Source organism: Colletotrichum siamense (assembly GCF_013390195.1).
Source record: "Colletotrichum siamense strain Cg363 chromosome Unknown KSG_Cg363_contig01, whole genome shotgun sequence".
Lineage (NCBI taxonomy): Eukaryota > Fungi > Ascomycota > Sordariomycetes > Glomerellales > Glomerellaceae > Colletotrichum > Colletotrichum siamense.
The window spans coordinates 6,850,349-6,865,113 of record NW_023501014.1 but is presented as its reverse complement, the minus strand read 5'-3'; the positions used below and the strand labels follow the sequence as shown (position 1 = coordinate 6,865,113).

At 57.4% G+C, this 14,765-nt stretch overlaps 5 protein-coding genes across 5 annotated transcripts; all 5 read left to right on the top strand.

Annotated features, from left to right (window-relative positions):
- Positions 1-1,343: 1,343 nt before the first annotated feature.
- Positions 1,344-3,353, top strand: CGCS363_v001752 (putative transcriptional regulatory protein; the record flags this gene model as incomplete). Its single annotated transcript, XM_036633601.1, has 2 exons — positions 1,344-1,498; positions 1,796-3,353. 2 exons carry the CDS (start codon positions 1,344-1,346, stop codon positions 3,351-3,353), a joined length of 1,713 nt encoding a protein of 570 aa, XP_036502901.1.
- Positions 3,354-4,134: 781 nt separating this feature from the next.
- On the top strand, positions 4,135-5,648 carry MDM10 (Mitochondrial distribution and morphology protein 10; the record flags this gene model as incomplete). Its single annotated transcript, XM_036633600.1, has 2 exons — positions 4,135-4,231; positions 4,306-5,648. The coding sequence occupies 2 exons, from the start codon at positions 4,135-4,137 to the stop codon at positions 5,646-5,648; spliced, it is 1,440 nt and encodes a 479-aa protein (XP_036502898.1).
- A 2,649-nt stretch (positions 5,649-8,297) lies between these two features.
- On the top strand, positions 8,298-9,458 carry ZRT2-1 (Zinc-regulated transporter 2; the record flags this gene model as incomplete). The annotated part of the gene is made up of 1 exon (XM_036633599.1): positions 8,298-9,458. One exon carries the CDS (start codon positions 8,298-8,300, stop codon positions 9,456-9,458), a length of 1,161 nt encoding a protein of 386 aa, XP_036502899.1.
- A 741-nt stretch (positions 9,459-10,199) lies between these two features.
- On the top strand, positions 10,200-11,243 carry rps19 (40S ribosomal protein S19; the record flags this gene model as incomplete). Its single annotated transcript, XM_036633598.1, has 4 exons — positions 10,200-10,232; positions 10,662-10,725; positions 10,814-11,119; positions 11,191-11,243. 4 exons carry the CDS (start codon positions 10,200-10,202, stop codon positions 11,241-11,243), a joined length of 456 nt encoding a protein of 151 aa, XP_036501916.1.
- A 1,575-nt stretch (positions 11,244-12,818) lies between these two features.
- CGCS363_v001748 (uncharacterized protein) lies at positions 12,819-14,354 on the top strand (the record flags this gene model as incomplete). The annotated part of the gene is made up of 1 exon (XM_036633597.1): positions 12,819-14,354. One exon carries the CDS (start codon positions 12,819-12,821, stop codon positions 14,352-14,354), a length of 1,536 nt encoding a protein of 511 aa, XP_036501915.1.
- Positions 14,355-14,765: the final 411 nt, after the last annotated feature.

Here is a 14,765-nt window from a genome sequence, read left to right as displayed (position 1 = left end):
GATTGCTTGGGGGACGTGCTAAAGACTTTTTTCTCTCAGAATGTTCTGTTGTCAACTCAGTTTCCTTGTCTTCGCAACCCGGACCACAATATCTGAATCGAACCTCTGTCTTAATATTAACAGTATTATGCTCTACCGTTGAAGCTACGCAGTTGCAATAGTCGAACCACCAGTGTTCACGATTCAAACACGATCCAGAGCGGATTCATGTAACGTCTCCTGAATCGTGTGGGAGGAGTCCATCGCTGGGCTGGTAGGGCTCTGGAGATCCGCCCGGCTTCCGAGCAAGCATGTCAACGGCCCCGCCGAATTGCCGTTCAGAGACTTGAACGACTCGATCACTTACCCAATGCGTACAGAACCACTGTTGCGAATCCAAATCGGACTCAACACGTGTTCTCTCTACATAGTCAAAGCAATCCTCGTTGCTGGCAATTTGTGAGTGTTGGCTGGTTTCCGTGTCAACAATCTCACGAAAAAGGACCCCACGAAGCTTGCATCGCGGGGTTAGGTAATAGGTAGCCTGACAAGTCTCCAGTCGACGCCGCAGACGCACACTACCGTCGACTGCCGGCCCCCACCCTCCCGAGATCGAAACACTGCATCTGATGTTTGCTGCCCGACAACTGACAAGTGACACGCGATAAGAACCAACAGACCCGTGCAGCAAGCGGGCCGCCCGCCAGCCCGCGCGATATCTTTCGCAGTCTCTGCAGAAAGACTCCCAATAAGGGGAAATTGTCATGAGCGCCGTTGGTGGCCGAGCGCTGCAAAAACTGGCGCACCGCGCGGGCAAAGAGCCAATGACAACCCTGTCCTCCTCAGGCGACTGTGGGCCGGGTCGAGGGCAGCGGGCGCCGTTAATTGGTCCGCATGGCACGGAGTGCGGGGCCGGGGAATGGCTTGGCCGGCAGCCCGGGGTCATCCGCAATCCGGGCTCTCGTTTCCCCCCCCCCTCAAACCCCCAAAACTGCCCGTTCCCCCCCCTTCCCACGCCTTCGAAGGGTCTCGCCTACTAGTCGCCCGCCGCTCGCAACCAACCTCTCCCCCTTGACAATTTAAACAAGAATCCCCCTTTCCTCTTTTCTTTTCTTTTCTCCCGCGTCATTAGTGGAGCGGCGGTGCTCCTGTCACATCTCGCCCGGCCCCCTCCTCGATCCTTTCTCACAAGCTAGCCACGCCCGAAGCTGAAAGAGGGGAGAGACAGATCTGGCTGCGTGTCCGTATCCGTACCTAGGTAGTGCGAGATCTCTATCTATGGTAGTCCCAGTGGGTTTTCATGTTTCACTGCACGGTCCCCCCCCTCCTGCGCGCGCGCACCGCAGCCGGCTATTCGTACCATCATGGCCAACAGCCAACCGCCCGCGACGTCCTCCACCACCACCATCACCATCACCACGAACAACGCCCGTGATGCCGCCGCATCGCTCCAGCAGAAGCCGCCCCCGAGGAAGAGGAAGTCGACCCCGCGCTCTCGAGAGGGCTGCTTGACCTGCCGGTAAGCTCCTTTCTGTCGAGTCGCCACATCACGCCCGCCCACGCGCGCGCGCGCCGTGTACCTTTTTACTTTTTCTCCCATTTCTCTGTGGTGTTTTCCCCCGACAGGCCCGCTGCGGCTGCAACCCCCCTGGATTTTTATCACTTTTTCATGTTTCTGAGTTGCGATGAGCGGGAAATTCGGGCAACGCGACACGTGTGTGAAATGACAGAAAGAGAGAGAAGAGAAAAGACATGGAGCGCGCAGACACTTCAGCAATGGCAAAGGCTGACTTTGTGACGTTCTCGCGACCAACAGCACGCGGCGTGTGAAATGTGACGAGACCAAGCCAAAGTGCAACAACTGCATCAGACATCAATCGGGCTGCACCTGGCCCGACCCGCCTCGCCGCGGCGGCGCCGGCGTAGCAGCGGCAAACGTGCCCCTGCGACCGGCGGCCGAGCAGCAGCAGCACCTCACCGTCGCCCTGCGCCCGGCCCTCACCACCTCCGCCGTCAAGCTCACCCAGAAGACGGAGCGCGCCTTCAAGTACTTCCAGACCGAGTCCGCACGGCAGTTCGCCGGCTACTTCGACAACGACTTCTGGGCCGTCACCGTCCTCCAGCTGGCGCACGCCGAGCCGTGCGTCGCGCAGATCCTCGTCGCCCTCGGCGCCCGCCACGAGGGCTACCGCAACGACGTCGTCGCCAGGCAGCCCGACCCGGACGCCGTCATGCTGTGCCGCCGCGCCGACGAGGAGTACACCAAGGCCCTGCACCTCTTCAAGCGCCACATCCACGCCCGCCAGTGGACCGACCTGCACGTCACCCTCACCTGCGCCGCGCTGTGCATCGCCTTCGACTGGCTGCGCGGCACCGAGGCCGACGCCAACATCCACCTGCAGACGAGCCTCAACACCATGGCCATGTGGCTCTCCGACACGGCCCCGCTCGCGCCCGCCGAGCGCGCCGGCATGACCCCCGTCGACTCGCCCGAGGGCCGCTTCATCCAGAAGGCGCTCAAGCCCATCTTCATCACCATGGCGCTGCACACGCGCTCGCTGCCGTCGCCGCCGACGATCCCCGTGCAGGTCGTCTCCGCGGAGGACGGGCACTTTGGGCCCTTCGCGACGCTGACCGAGGCGCGCGACGGGCTGGTGCTGCTGCTCGCGTACATCTTCCCCGAGTTCATCACGTACTACACGACGGACTTCTACGGCGACACGACGACGATGCAGAAGGACCCGCTCGGCTCGCTGCGGCGCTGGGAGGACGCGCTGAACGAGTACCTCGCGCGGCACCCCGAGGAGTCGGCGGACCCGCGCGCGGACATTTTGAGGTTGTGGCACATTGGCGCGACGCTGCTCTTCCTCGGCGAGAACAACACCACCGAGGGCGAGAACTTCTACGACACGATGGTGCCGCAGTTCGAGTACCAGATCGGCCTCGCGGAGCGGCTGATCGAGACGACGGAGATCCCGCAGTGGCGGTTCAGCGTGGACATGGGCGCCATCTCGTGCCTGTACCACACGGCCGTCAAGTGCCGCAACCCGGACATCCGACGAAGGGCGATCGCGCTGCTGAAGCGGTGGCCGCGTCGGGAGGCTGTATATGACAGTCTCGCGTGTGCGGCGCTCGCGGAGGAGATTGTCAAGATTGAGGAGGGCGCGTTGAGGGAGGCGGCGGCGGCGGCGGCGGAGGCGGCGGAGGAGGTGGTGGTGCGCAGCGAGGGCGACGTGCCCCGCCACGCGCGGATATCGGGCAAGGTGTGGTCGGAGTGCTACCGGGACGACAGCGGGCAGCGGTATAACGAGTTATGGGTGAGGCGCGAGGGCGAGGCGGAGTGGAGTGAGGAGCCTAGGAGGGTGGTTTGGTGATATCCTCATCTCTTCGATGAAACAAAGAAAAAAGCAGCATTTTTTGAAGCCTTCTCTTCGGATTTTCTTTGTGGTTAGAGCATATTAGATTATCATTCAGTAGTCAATAATTGTCGGAACACAGCACGACTTGGACATCACACTCGTAGGACTCATATGAGTTTTGGGGTTGTATGCTGGTAACATGGCTGTGAGCATCGTTGGCGACAATTGTCTTATCATAAGCAGTGCAATGATCATTTCATGGTATAATCCTCAAGTATCATGTGCAATTCGATTTCACAAGCGTCTCGTGTCCTTGAATATGTGTTGCATCTTCAAAATAACGTTCATAACATTTACGGAATCGTGACTTGTTGTGAGAATTGAGTTTGGAAAATAATGAATGTCGAAAATCATACCACATCAGAGCATACATGAAAATGGCCAAATTTTATATATTTATAAACAGAAAACACAAAAGACTCACTTAGGCATGATTTCGAATGGACCAGACGTTTGTGGCCAGTGAAATACCCAATTCATTGGTAAACGGCTTCAACTGTTCAAGACTCTTTAGGCGGCATTCGTCGGCGACGTGGATTACGTAACCTCCCAATGCCGTCACAAGCCAGCCCCACCCATGACAACACTGCAATTGGCAAAGTCAAATCATCACAGCCTTCCAGCTCCTCGGTATCTCAACCCTCGCATTTCACCCACACAACACAGCAAATGTCACAGGAGCAATAGTACCGAAGAGCACGTTGCTCCGCGAAGCAACAAGGCACATCCGCCCACCATGCGCGAGTTCATGAACTACGTCCAGGGTGCCTTTTACGAGGCTACCGGCTGGAACCGCGACAACTCCTACTCGTCGCTCAACTCGACCGCCGATGGTGCGTCCTCTCCGCCAACCTGCCCGCTGCTGCTGCTTTTGGGCTCAATTAGGCTGACTTGAGCCACCCTCCAGCTCTCCTCAACTTCCCGACACCCCAGGGCCTGCGCCTCACCCTCTCGTCCCTCGCAACCCCCCACTACGCAACCTCCTACCAGCTCGGCTCCGTTGGCGTCGTCGACGGCTCCATCTCCTACCTCTACTCCTCCGTGCCCCTCCGCGCGAGCCTCACCCCGCAGTCCGACGCCGTCCCCCTGCCGGCGCTCCTCCGCTCCTACCGTCCGCTCGCCGACCTCCCCCGCCGCCTGCCCGCAGCGACGCCATACCCGCTCCTCAGCCCCGCCGCCGCGTCGCTGCTCTACGGCCGCCTCTACCTTCCCGAGTCGCTCCTTGAGGCCCTCGTCGTCAAGCGCGTGTCCCCCGCGCTGCAGCTCCAGCTCAGCGCCGTCTCGAGCAAGAACCTGCGCAACGGCGGCACGCTGCTGGGCCTGGCGCAGTACGACGTCGGGCGGTACGCGGTGGAAGGCCTGGCCTCGTCCGACGGCGGGCTGCTGGGCTTCAGGGGCGTGTACAACTTTGGAGGCGACGCTGAGGACGTACCACCACCACCGCCGCCTCCGACACCGGCGACACGGCCTGCGAACGGCAAGCCCGGGGCCGAGGACGCCAAGGAGCGCATCTACGGCCGCTTCAGCGCCGGCGGGGAGATCTACTACGGCACGCTGAACAAGTCGGGCGGCGTCAGCTTCGGCGGGCGCTTCGCGACGTTGCCGGAGCACCGCGGGACGCCGCTCACGGCGACGCTGACGCTGAACCCGCTTATGGGCAATATCAGCGCGAGCTACGCCGTCGTGGCGGGCCGGCACTGCAGCCTCGCGACGAGGATGGACTTTAATGTGTATAGCTACGAGAGCGACTGGTCCGTGGGCATGGAGCTGTGGCGCAAGAACCTGCTGCGCAGCGACCTCGACCAGCAGCAGCAGCAGCACCCCGCGCTTTCGGCGGAAAATTTCCTGAAGAAGGAGCGGAGTTTTCAGGCGAAGATGGAGTGGCGGCTGGATGACCCCCCGCCGCCGGCGACGCCCGAGGTGAAGCCGAGGCTGGTTGTGCAGGAGAAGCGGAAGGAGAAGCCGAGGGAACGCAGCTTTCAGGCGAAGATGGAGTGGAGATTGGACGATCCTGCGGCGGTGGATGATGGGACGACGAGGACGATACCGGGAGCGGCACCGGGTGCGGGTGCCGTGGACGACGAGTACACCAGCGTCATCAAGGCGCGGATCGACCAGCACATGAAGATTGGGGTGCTGTGGGAGGGCAGGGTGAAGTCGCTTCTGTTCAGCCTCGGCAGCGCGATTGACCTGCGCAAGCTGGACTCGCCGTTCAGGACCCTGGGCGTGGAAATCCAGTTTTCATCATGAGAGCGGCGTCCATTATGCACGTCGGGACTGATGAGATGCGACGACGAGGAGAGAATATTGCCCGATACGACGTGAGCTCCGACGCAGCGGTCTCAACCCCCGACACGGCTTCGGTCTACCAATCCAGCAGTATGGGTCTGCAGGGCGCAAACCGAAGTGACGCCGCTGCAGCAGACGGCGCGCGGGAGAAAATATTGTGGTTGCATGAACTGGAATGGAAAGGGATACGACGGTCGTCGCCCACGCCGTACCTCACGGTTAGGGGGTGTGCATAGGGTTGGTCGGCTGGCTACGCCCAGAGACCAGGGTCAAAAGTTCCTCATCAACAGAGTCTCCATTCGTTTTGCGCAGCAATATGGAGGGTTCATTTCTCGAGATTCCTCCTCCCATGTCCTCAGCCAAGCCATACATGGAGGCCCTTCAGTGGAGGAGGCGGCCGGCTTGGCTAAAGCTTGGTTCGTTGATGGAGCTGACTGCCAAGCTTCCTTGGCGATGAGTTGGTTCTACGACTTGAACATGGCTTGTTGGTTCTGGATAGAGAGGGCTTGGGCACTGCTGGGGGTTATTGCGTGCATAGGGTGGTGCATGCTTGACAGGGTCGTGGACGGTGGTCTTGGACTGCTCAGACTGCCTCATCAGTCCGGCAGGACCATGTACCTGGCCTGACAAGTACAAGGAACGTTTGCCAAACTGGGCGAATGATATTTTGTGTATAGATAATGTAGACCCGCGTCGAGTCAAAAGCACCGCAGCTCCTGAATCGTCCATCGCAACGATAAAGAAAGTACTTGAACATAGCATCCCGTAATACCACAAGTCCGCGGAGTGACCGACACGAACACACTTGACATCTAGTGCGCCGCCATCACAGCTCTATCCTTCATGCAGCCAGTCGGTAGCAGCGTCAAGTCGCAATCAGCAGAGACACCACCAGTCAGAGTGTGAAGTCATGAGGGGAGGTAGGTTGTCTGTCGTCGGGCAAGTGACCCGGGCATGACACACACCTTGCGCGGGAAATAATGAGAAGAGTGAGGACCTTGATGGTTAAGCTAGTGCGGAGAACCTTGATGGCCAAGCTCTCGGGCCAATCAGAGCGGGCATATTCTGGTGCAAAAAATCTGAATGGCGACGGACGGTGGGGCGGGCGCGGCGGAGCTAGCGCCTGGGAGCAGGGATGGAGCCAGTTTCGAAGCTGACGCTCCTACCACGGGTGCTGCATAGCTGCTGCTGGGACTCGTGGGGATTTGAACCGTGTTGTCCAGTTTTTGAGGGGGCCGACGAGGAAGTTTAGGGATGCGCTGATGAGAAGAGAGTTTATCTTATTGTTCTTTTATTCCCCCTGTTTTCCTACTGAATGTGGTGATAGGGCCGGGGACGTAATTTAGAGCATCAGTAAGAAAAATAAACAATGCCCTGCTGTTTTCGGGCATGCGCTGCAGGGAGTGGTGTCTCGACCAGTGTCTTGGTCCTGTTCCATGCGTTCGCGCTGCGCTGCGCTTCGCTTCTCTGCTGATAAGGGAAGCGCGCCTGTGAGGTAACGACCCAGCTGCTAAAGTGGGACCTTCCAACGTCGGGCCATCAAGGTCCTCACTTTTGTGTACGATTTTGCGCGCATGGCAGCAGCCACCTGCGCCGCTGCCGTCTACCATGGAGCTCAACTCCCTGCACCCTTTCCTCTCTCTCTGCCCTTTTTTTCCCGACCACGAGCGACGACATCCCAACCATCGAAACTCTATCTTGAGACGATTCTTTATTCTTGAGCATTTCAGGAAACATCTCCAAACTGTAAAAAAGCAACTTCGGCTCGTCCTTCCCCCAAGACGGCTCCAGTTGTCTGCATCGTCTTTACCTTGTCCACTTTACCCGGGACACACAGAAACGCCTCGGCTGCGTGCACCTTGACGTCGTCTGCGTCTCGTCCGTCTCGCGCGTCCCCCTCCGACAAGAGAACCACAAGAAATAAACCGGACAAGACGACGAAATAAGATCCTGCTCCTGTCCTCCTGCAGGGTGCCGGGTTTCCCGACCTTTTGTGGTTCTCCCGTTCCCTCGTCGAGTCCATTGCCGTTAGCGGGGGGGTGTGTCCGTCCTCTTATGTCCATCTAAACCGACGAACCCCCGCGACCGACGACCATCCGGGTTCTCGACATCTCTTCCCACCACCGGCGCCGCACCACCCACCCTCCTGTCTGTCGCCCACCCCGCCCAGGAAAACCTCGAACTCGCCTTCTTCAACCTTTTCGAGGACGACCCCCTGCTCAAGGCGCATTTTATATACTGCCCAGGTCCGCCTCAGAGCCTCATCTTCTCTTTACCAAGACGCCAAGCTGCAAGCCAAGACAGGCGAGGATCCATTACCACACGATCTTCATCGTCCCTTGCCGCTTCTCACCCCCGCCAACCAGCTCCCCGACAAGCTCAGCATTCTGTGTCAACACAAAGCCAGACGCACCCTGCCGGCACTTGACCCATTCCCCCGGGAACGTACAGTTCGAATCTTCCGTCATCCAGGACGACGTCGTGGTGCAGCCAAGGCTTGAACGCGTGTAACCTTTAAGCCGCCATCGCCCTTGAGTTTCTACCTTTTCAGAGAAGACGCTTGTCTCCCTTGCTGTTTCACAGCATTCACCTCCAACAACAACAACCAACATGAACCCTCTTCAGATTTCTGCGGCGAGGCTTCTCGCTGCCCGCCAGGACGCTGGCTCCGATGCCACCGATGCTACCACGAATGCCTGCGGCGCCGCCGCCGTCGACGTGAGCAACATGCCTCTGCGCATCGCCTCCATCTTCATTATCCTCGTCGCCTCGCTTCTCGGCGGTTTCCTGCCCATCTTCCTTGCCAGGACTACCAGGATGCACGTCCCCAAGATGACCTTCTTCATCTTCAAGTATGTCGGTACGGGTGTCATCATCGCCACTGCCTGGATGCACCTGCTCGCCCCCGGTGTCGAGGCTCTTCACAACGAGTGCTTGGCTCCCAGGCTCGGAGACTACGACTGGGCCTTTGCCATTGGCCTGATGACCGTCATGGTCATGTTCCTCATTGAGATGGTTGCCTCCAACATGACCAGCGGCAGCGCCTTCTCCCACAGCCACGACCACGAGATGAACGGCACTGGTGCTGTCGCTGTCAAGTCCAAGGACCAGGCCACCGACGGCAGCGCCAGTGAGGTTTGCCCCCACGACAACGGCGACGCTGAGAGAGGCAACGGCTTCGTCGACCCCAGAAAGGTGCCCGGACTTCCGGACGACGTCAGCTACCCTCCCGGCGGACGCGACCACCTCGGCCACGCCCGCGACCACGTCGAGGGAGACAGCCACTCCGGTCTCACAGGTCAGCTCACGGCCATCTTCATCCTCGAGTTCGGTGTTGTGTTCCACTCCATTTTCATCGGTCTCGTCCTCGCCACCAGCGATGAGCTCGTCGTCCTCCTCATCGTCTTGACCTTCCACCAGTTTTTCGAGGGTCTCGGTCTCGGCTCCCGTCTTGCTGTCGCCCAGTGGCCCTCGCATGGAAAGTGGTGGCCGCACATCCTCGCCTGTCTGTACGGACTCTCGACCCCCGTTGCCATCGCCGTCGGTCTTGCCGCCAGGCCCAGCAGCGCCGAGACGCAGACTCTCGTCAACGGCATCTTCGACTCTATCAGCGCCGGAATTCTCATGTACACGGGTCTCGTCGAGCTGCTGGCGCACGAGTTCATGTTCAACCCCCAGATGCGCAACTCTCCGTTGAAGATCCAGCTCTTTGCTTTCGGCTGCGTTGCCCTCGGCGCCTGCGTGATGGCCGTCCTGGCCAACTGGGCTTAGGAGCACAACTGGTTGCGGAAGCCGTTGCACTGAACTGAACTGAACTAGACGTTGAAAATGGATAGATATGGGACATGGGATATGTATGGGATTGGGATTGAGAATGATACCTGGGTCTTGTGAGCCTGCTCTGCTGTATGGTTTGAGGGATTCCCGTCGTAGGCATTTTGGATTTTTTGCATGGGCAGGAGTTCTGCATCCTGCCTTCAGGGCACGTAATAATGATTATTGATTCGAGAATTGATGCATCCGTTCAAATACTGTGACTGGTGATGCGATGCTGAGCTTTGAATGAGAAGTGGCATTGAAGTAACCCATCAAGGTCTCAACTATGCAACAGTAACCTGTAACAATGACGGCGTTAGTGAGAAGGCTCTTAGCATCAATTTCGAGTCACTGGTCTCGACGACATGAATCTTCAATCTCTCACGCCGGCCCCGAAGCTGCAGAACCTACCCCACCTCGAAGCCGCATCCAATTGCAGTTAGCGCCATGCTATCTTACCTAATCCACTTCCCATTCGCCGAACAAATTCTTTCCACGTGATACCCTGCACGGACCACAAGGGCTTTCCAACCCTGCCCCCGCGAATCGCAATTTTCCAAACCACCAACTTTTTTTCCGTGATCGCGAACCGCAGCTTGTTGATCCGACCGACTTCATCGCCCAATTTTTTTTCCAAACGCCCAGCGCCGTACCAGTCCCTCCCCCTCCCAACCCAACCCAATCAATACCGCAAAAATGGCCGGTGGTGTCTCTGTCCGCGATGTCGATGTAGGTTCCAACCGCTACCCTTGAAGAAAAGCCCGATTTCCGAATCTCGAAAAAATATCAACCGTTGTTCCGTCCTTCCGACCGAGATGTGTGTGTTTCGATGACGCCGCGCACGACTGCCACTGCCGCATCTGAAAAGACGGCCGACTACGACGGGCTCCCGACCTGATCCTCTCGCCATGCCTCCTTCGGGGTGTCGCGGAGACGCTGACCACGATGGTGGGCATGTTTGATGTAGCGATGGTTGGGTGGAAGACCTGGTCGTTCGAAGGGGCAGTCTGCGCGGCGAGGAACGTTCACATCACGGGAACGAAGGGGGAAGACGGCCAACTACAACACATGAGAGGAACAATGGAGCAGGCGTGAGGGAGTCGAAAGACTTCTGATGACGGAATCATTGCTAATTGGTCCTTTTTTCTCCCGCGACAGGCGCAAAAGTTCATCAACGCCTACGCTGCGTTCCTGAAGCGTCAGGGCAAGCTGCCCATTCCCGGTATGTTCCTTTCCCCCCTTCCCCTCCGTCTCATCCACGCATGGGACAAGGAAGTACGACAGCTGGCTAACCACACACGTCTTGCCAGGTTGGGTCGACATCGTCAAGACCGGTCCCGCCAAGGAGCTCCCTCCCCAGGACATTGACTGGTTCTACGTGCGCGCCGCCTCCGTCGCCCGCCACATCTACCTCCGCAAGACCGTCGGTGTCGGCCGCCTCCGCAAGGTCCACGGCTCCGCCAAGAACCGCGGTGTCCGCCCCAGCCACCACGTCGACGCCTCCGGCTCCGTCGACCGCAAGATCTGCCAGGCCCTCGAGAAGATTGGCGTCCTTGAGCAGGACGAGGAGAAGGGTGGCCGCCGCATCACCCAGTCCGGCCAGCGTGACTTGGACCGTACGTCTTGTCCCCTCCCTCTCTTGACTCAAAAGCATCCCGGCCTTGTTTATACTGACTTGCTTCACCAGGTATCGCCCAGACCACCGCCGAGGCTGAGGAGGACGAGGAGGATGACGAGTAGATTATTCCTCTAGACGAAGTACTGTCGCAATAAAAAATCAAGGGCAAGGGCTTTTCTGGGCTTTCACGGACAATCAAAAATGGGCATTTCACTGGGGGTTTTAGGCGTCTGAAAATGGATGTTTTCACGATTGAGAAGAGAGTAATGACTTTATTCTGCTTGGTTGGAAAATGCCTTTCCTTCCGGATATCCCAAATTCAAGTCCCCCCCCGCTCGGTTGCCTTTCCATCCTGCATGTCTTGTTGTCTTCACGGTGTGTTGGTGTTCTTGTCGTGTGGTGTTTCGTGCGAATGATACATCACTGGGCTTATCGCTCCTGTTCCTGCTGGCCTTTCGGTTGCGTACTGTCGGCGAGTGAGGGCGTGCTGTCACCAGTGTCTGCCGCTGGCTGATTGCCGTCGTTGTAATTCACGTCCAGTTCTGTCAAGTCCGGAGGGCCCTCCATCGTGCCAAGTTCGAGGCGCTTGCCGTGGTCCGTTCTGTTATATGTAGTTCCAGCTTCGTCGACTCGGACTCATCACCAGCGCTTGCGAGCTGCCCAAACTCATACAATTCAATCCCCATCGCGCCTTCCCGATTCATCCTTGCCCCGAGTCGCCATAGTTGAAGCCGCCTTAGACGCCTGGAAACCGTCTCCTTCAACCCCACCAAGACATCGCGAGACCAGTTGCTCTCGACCGAACGCTCTCACTCACCATCTCTTCGTCTGCATCATTAACTCGTGGAACTTTCTGTCTGAGGCACCTTCCTGTTCGAACTGGTCCTTTCTGCGATACCAAAGTCCTGATCTCTCGGCGACAGCACCTTGGCCACGAACCTCTTCTCCCTCGCACTCTCCTCTCAACTCAGTCAACCTTCCACCAGAGAGCAACGCATCACGCCAGCCTGCTGAAGCCTGACGGTCGCCCTCTCGCCTCTCTCTCATTCTTCGCTTCCTTCTCCTCCATCCTCTCACGTCGCGATTTCCTAGTTGAGTTGTGGGTTTCCTCCTTTCTCGGCGACAGCACCTCGTCTTCGACGTTGACCTCTTCACCTACCCACATTCTCTTCTCAACCAACTATCTCCAACGCAACTCGAGGCTAGTCTACATCTGACAGACGCAGGCGCTCTCTTCTTCCTGGGACTTTCTCCTGTTCTCCCTGCGCCGCGACTTCCTCATTGGGTTGGGCCACTACTGCGATCTGGACGTCTACTTTCTCGGCGACAACTCCACGACCTCAACGTCTCTCTATTCTTTTCGTTCTCACCCTTCGCCACACAACAGTTCACCACCTTGCCCGAGGAAAATCAAGTTCCTGTTCCCTGTCGTCATTTTCTATCCTTCCTGCATTCCCAAGTTTGAAGTCCTCACCACCTTCCGCTACTCTCCCTCTTTCGTCCAGGCTATCCTGCCATCCGCGCTCCTTCCGTCATTGAGATCGTCGATATCTTCTGGTTCTTCTCGCGCCGGCGGCTCTTTTCTTTGTTCACAACGTACCGCTCCAAACCACCAACTTACCGACTCAACTCGTCTCCGCAAATCACAACCACTCAGCCAGTCCCCATCATTCAAATTATTAATTCAATCCGACAAGATGGACGAGCAGCCCGAGTCTCGGCAGGTCGACCCAATGGAGCTTGATACTCCCGACCGCATCATCAAGACCGAGGAAGTCGACGAGCCCGTTATTTTTGACAACCTCCCCATCATTCCTATCGACAAACCACAAGAGAAGGTTTTCTTCTTCAAGAGGATGGAAGGAAGCAACGCCAGATTCGACGCGATGATACAAGTAGGCGATGGGGAATTGCGCCCAGATGCGATGGAAGCCGGCATCGAAAACGCAGTTTGGGAAGTCACCGACGGTCTTTACATGTACCGTCAAGCGGGACTATCCTTCAAGGTCCTGCAGTCCGTGGGAGTCGCGGAGTACACATCCCCAGAGCGGTCTTTTCATCGAGTCAAGCACCTGTTCAGTCTCAAGACTTGTGCCTTCCTGGCCAATCGCGACATACATGGGGACCTTCAGGTGTTGAAGCTGGCGCTATCCGGGAACATGTTCGACCTAGCCCGGCCCGAGGATGAAAACTTTGTTCTTCATCACCCGAGGTGGACTAAGCGTGTTAAACAAATTGCGGAGCTTCTGGGCCTCAAGATGGGCTCCCCATACGACGGCGCCAGCAAGAGGCCTACCGAGGACGATGTCGGCAATTGGGCTGCGGGTCATACTGAGAAGAAGCTCTCGGCATATGCAATTCACGCGATGCTCCAGCTCTATGTCTTCGGCGATCGCAAAATTAAGCGCATCACCATGACAGACCTCAAGAACCTCAAAACCTGTCTTCGCACGAACGGTTTGGCACCTCGCTTCGAGATTCACCTTACCCGTGAACCGTGTGGAGTGCCTCATAAGCCCGGAAAATGCGTCCCGTTCGTCCAGCGACTAGCATATCTCACAGGTATCGATTTCACGATCCATCACTGGGAAGACAACGTCATCCTAGATGGGACGGTACCTGCACGACAAAAGAAGAAGGAGATGTTCAAGAAGAGTCGTGCAGACGGCGGAGGCGAAGACACAGACGCAGAGGACTACGATTCCGAAGGTGAAGATCTGGACCTGACGCTCGCCGAACAGTACCCAGACGACTGGGAAGCTATTGTCCGGAACGGTTTCGAGGAAGTGGATCCTGACGAGCACATCTTCCCGGCGCGTGAGGTGGCTGACACTCTCCCCGACGAGGCCAACTCCAACCCCCTCCCTCCTCTGCGCATCTCCGATGAGACCATCCGCAAGTTTGGAGATCGCGTTCTCCAGTTCAAACGCCCCCGCGAAGAAGTTTTGAAGCCTTTGCCGGCTACGCCCGTTACGGAGGAAGAGATGCTCCTTATGAGAGACCCGTACGCGGCCTCAACTCAGGACTCGACAAGCTATTTCTTCGAGGGCACGGGCCCCGCCTCTGAGCCCGAAGAACATGAGCAACGCCGCTCCAAGAAGAGTCGTCAGAGGAAGGAGAAGCGTAGGCAAAAAAAGCGCGCGAAGAGTGCTGCTGCCGCAGCTTCCAGACCAAACGGCATGTCCACACAAGGTACTTCATCGAACCAAGATTCGGACAGTGATGATTACTAATGAGCTATTGGAGTAGGAGGATCTGTTTTTGCAGGTCGTCTCGGGGCTTTGGCTCACTCGAGTCAACAGATTGCTTTCTGAACCTCGCATCAGAGGTTACAAATCTGCGATGGATTGGTACACCAGCGGACTCTGATGGAGATGAGGATGTGTTTGATTACTTTCTTTACTTTGGGACTGCGAGTTCGTTTGGAGTCACGGAACTGGGATATGGTAGGGCTCGTGTCTCGCAGGATGCCTAGACACGCGGGCCAGGAAAAATATCGCAGAAGAGGCTCATAGAATTGCATTAACTAGAAGAAAGAAGAGAGATCGAACATCATAGCCATATCATGCTGTTACTTCCCTGTGATAGTGTCCTGTTCGTTCATGATAGTCAAGACTTCCGATATGTCTTGCTATTAATCGGTT